Source organism: Pteropus vampyrus, unplaced genomic scaffold (assembly GCF_000151845.1).
Source record: "Pteropus vampyrus isolate Shadow unplaced genomic scaffold, Pvam_2.0 Scaffold35, whole genome shotgun sequence".
Lineage (NCBI taxonomy): Eukaryota > Metazoa > Chordata > Mammalia > Chiroptera > Pteropodidae > Pteropus > Pteropus vampyrus.
The window spans coordinates 4,260,171-4,264,059 of NW_011888816.1; the positions used below are offsets into that span (position 1 = coordinate 4,260,171).

Below are 3,889 nucleotides of genomic sequence, written 5' to 3' on the forward strand. Positions count from 1 at the left end.
CTAAATGGCTCCCTTGTTCTCTCTAGTCCTCTACATTCCTGAGGTTCACACCGCCTTCTCCTTACACAACCTTTACGATTGTAGCTTAAGAGCCCGAGTTCTCTAGACAATCCCCCACCCCTCACAAGAACAGGTAACTCAAAATTGCCTGTATTCCCTCTACCACAAAAGCTATTACATTATCGTTTACCTATTAATACCTACCACCAAGCAAAAATTAGTTTTGTGTTATCCCAGTGAAGTTCAAGAACCCAGCTTGTTCCTAGTATATTTTTATAAGAAAATGTACTAAACTCTCGTGCATCAAAAGCTGCTAGAATTTTATATATTCATGTGAAATACATTTGTACAACCCCAGCTCTAGCAACAGACTTTAATCCACGATTTAGATTTGCCAATGTGTCAAAAAGAACCTTTATTTTTATAATAGCCTCTTATGTTCTTATGCTTTCTTGCCAGATGCCTTTGGAGCAGGTGCTTTCTGGGCTGGAGCTTTCGGACCCTTCTGAGCTTTTGGAGGTGCTGCTGCCTTCTGGCCTGCAGCTTTCTGGGCAGGAACCTTCTGGGCTGGAGCCTTCTTGCCTGCAGCGGTCATCTTTTTTGCTGGAACCTTTGCAGCAGCTGCTGCAGCTGTACCTTTAGCAGCAGGTGCTTTTTTGGGAGAAGCTTTCAGGAGAGCTGCCTTTTGAAGCTTCTTAACTTCAAGCTTGATTATTCGGTTCCTCTGAAAAATTTCAGTTTAGTTGTCAAACATGCATACAAAAACTACTCTCTTCATCACATATATAATGGATATGTACAGGAGACAATCCTTACGTCTAAGACCCCTATGAAGTTGACTTTGGCCTACCAAGCTTGGGCAAACAAAATTACCAAACAAGTTTAGGGTTAAAATGTAACAATCCTGTAACATTTTTAAAACTTACCATTTTCTTTGCCTTCATGACTTTGTAACGATCAAAATCTGTCATCTTGGCTTTCTGTTAAAAAATAAAAATAAAAAATCCCTCTCATATCACCTTCCAACCGTTGAAAAAAAGAAAAGGTCAGAATTCAAAATGACCTTAAGTCATTATTACCTTTTCTCTGGCTTCAATCTTCTTGGCCCATCTTGTGGCTGCCCATTTTGTATTGATATCCGCCTTCTGCCAGGCCTGTCGAACATACTTCTGACGGGCACTAGAAAGAGCCAGGACCAATGGCTAAGAAAATCAGCTTTGAAGCCACACAGATCCAGAGACAGCTTTGTGTCCTCTGAAAAGCACAATTACTCTTCCCATTTGTTGTACTTCTAGCTCCACTTGTCTCTAGAGAACACATACCACCTGGCACACTCCAAGTTTTACTTATTTGAATGGTATTCACTAAGCCAAGATGTCTTATAATCTCAAACACAATTTTAATAAAAAATAAAACAATGCAACCCAGCCCAGGTTCAGGATTTAAAAATCACCTCTTATCACGCACAGAACATCATACCAGGGTAGATGTGGAGAAAGCAATTTCCTTTTCATAAAGAATGAGGTGAAGTTAATCCTTAGATCTAATGTTTTTACCTTGTACAAAAATGCTTAAAGATTTGTGATCAATCACCAAATCCGATTATAATCATTTTGAAATTTCTTACAAATATTGAGTATCAAAACCCAGCATGTTTAAAAATAAACTAGTATTTATGTGTTCCACTGCAACCAACCATCAATGAAGAAGTACTACTGATTGCCTCGATTCCTTATAAGTAGCTGGGAAAAGAACCTCTATAGTGGCTGTCATACTGAGATCATGTATGTTACATATTCATAACTGACACATACTAAAAGTTTAATGATAGCTAGTATTGGAAGAGACAAGAGTTACTATTTTTTATTTTGAATGTGAAAGCGACTAAAATATCAAAAAGAATTCCTTAGGGAGGTTTTTGTTGTGTAAATCCTAAAAGAAAAGAGTACAAGATAAGATGATGGCAACTCTGGATAAAACCAAAGCCAGAGAGCTACCAGATCACAGAACATTTAAAAAGTAACTAATGCCTATCTACTTCTACACTGTAAATTCTTCTTCTAATTGCTCTCACTCTCAACACTGTTTACTGTATTCTCAAGGGAAAAAAGAGCAAAATAACAAAAAACATTTTCTGAATTAAACTAAACAAATTTTTATAGCATAAACAAAGCTGGGGGAGGGCGTGATGGTCTGTGGACAGTTTACCTGTGTGGGAACTTGAGGATGAAGTCAGTGAGCTGCATGCATTTGAAAGGCATAGCCTGTCTCCTTACTTGAGTGCAAGGTCCATCAACCAAGGCCTAGAACACACAGATAAGATTAAAATCTCAGCACGAAACTGATCTCAGCATTCAAAATAAAAAGATATTCTCTGTAACATTTGTCTTTTTAGAATCATCAACTCCCTATTTGGATGCTTTTTAAAAATATTAAACTATTAGTAGTGCAGCATATAACCCAATACATAATTTACTTGACGACTTTTGTCTTTAATTCTTATATTTTCAACAAACAATTTTATGTTCATTCAGTCTTTAGTCAACCCCTCAGTTAGTTGTTCTCGAATACTGATAATAGCAAACGAGGGCCTTCTAGGTGCCTGGCTTTGTTCTAAATTTGCTCTGCATATAGTAACTCATTTAAACATCACCAACGATTCACTTATAATTTGTTAGAAGCTCTAGCTAGTTTAAGAGGCAAAAGTAATACTTAAGCCCAGCCAACACAAGTCTGCGCTTGAAATCCCTACTCTGCCTACTTCCTCAATGGTAAAATAAAGCCACCACCCACAGTACTCCTACCTTAGAGAACCACTAGGAACATCACCATCTATACTGCATACCATCCACTGCTATGTGATGCTGTGACTTTTCTTATACTTACCCTGTTCTGATCAATAACATCTACAATTGCGACCAGCTTTCCGGCATGAGGACCAAAGGAGACATAGGCCACCCGGCCAACCTCCACGAAGCGCCTGAACACCTAAAATGGGAGAGAAAAAGAACGAAGGTAATTAAATGTCTCTAGTTTATAAGGCTTTGCAGCTTAAAGTCAACGTAGCTAAATACGGCGAAAACGAATGTTAACAGGAAAAAGCCCAAGTGCCACGGGACGATTTGGACAAAATCTGCAAAGGCGACGGCGGCAAAACTCCACGCCTAAGTGGACTGCACGCCCCCACCATGGCGGCCCAGCCAGGCCACGGGCTGCTCCAGCCGAGGCTCCGCCGGCGGTGGCGCGCACGCGTAGCCCAGGCACGCCGGGCCATCCACGCGCTCGCAGGCCGCGCGTCCAAGAAGCTCCTAAACTCCGTGATCCGCCCGCTAAGGCATCCTCACCAAGCGCCACCTAAGACCCACTGGGCACCGCTACCTGCCTCCGCTTCCCAGGCCAGACGGTGGTGTTGCTCCACGGCCACCACCCCCGGAGCCCGCAACAGGGACACTCACCATGTTGGCGGCGTTCGGCGAGAAGGAAGAAGGCCCGCCCAACCGTGCGCATGTGTAGAAGGCCGCCCCGCCCCTGCGCTAAACGAGACGCCGACGTGGCTACCGATTGGTTAGGATTGGGGTGCGTGCGTACTCACGCATGCGTGCGCAATCTCACGCTTGCTCACTGAAAAACATGGAGGAGCGGACTCGAGTATGGCTGATTTGTCCCGGACGCGAGCTGCGTGATTGGCTTCGGTTATGCGACGCTGGAGATCATCTTTAGGTTGAAAAAGAACGCAGAAACTATGACTCCAGTATAACTCTGTGCGAATTCCATTTGACTTTTTTTCTAAACATTCTTCCATCCTTTCCACCACTTAGTACTCCAGAGTTTTATCTGTTACTCATAGCTTAGTACTAGATCTTTTTTCTCTCAAGTGACCCCAGTAATT

At 42.3% G+C, this 3,889-nt stretch overlaps 1 protein-coding gene across 1 annotated transcript; it reads right to left on the reverse strand.

The window, feature by feature from the left end:
- Window positions 1–358: 358 nt before the first annotated feature.
- RPL14 (ribosomal protein L14) lies at window positions 359–3,578 on the reverse strand. Its single transcript, XM_011357399.2, has 6 exons — window positions 3,456–3,578; window positions 2,887–2,988; window positions 2,209–2,303; window positions 1,080–1,179; window positions 927–980; window positions 359–724 (listed from the first exon to the last, which is right to left on the reverse strand). Exons 1-6 carry the CDS (start codon window positions 3,456–3,458, stop codon window positions 443–445), a joined length of 636 nt encoding a protein of 211 aa, XP_011355701.1. The 5' UTR covers window positions 3,459–3,578; the 3' UTR covers window positions 359–442.
- Window positions 3,579–3,889: the final 311 nt, after the last annotated feature.

Coding starts and splice junctions, on each gene's coding strand:
- RPL14 (XM_011357399.2), bottom strand. Junction 981..1,079: donor AGATTGAAGCCAGAGAAAAG/GTAATAATGACT, acceptor ATTTTTTAACAG/AAAGCCAAGATGACAGATTT. Junction 725..926: donor TCATGAAGGCAAAGAAAATG/GTAAGTTTTAAA, acceptor GAAATTTTTCAG/AGGAACCGAATAATCAAGCT.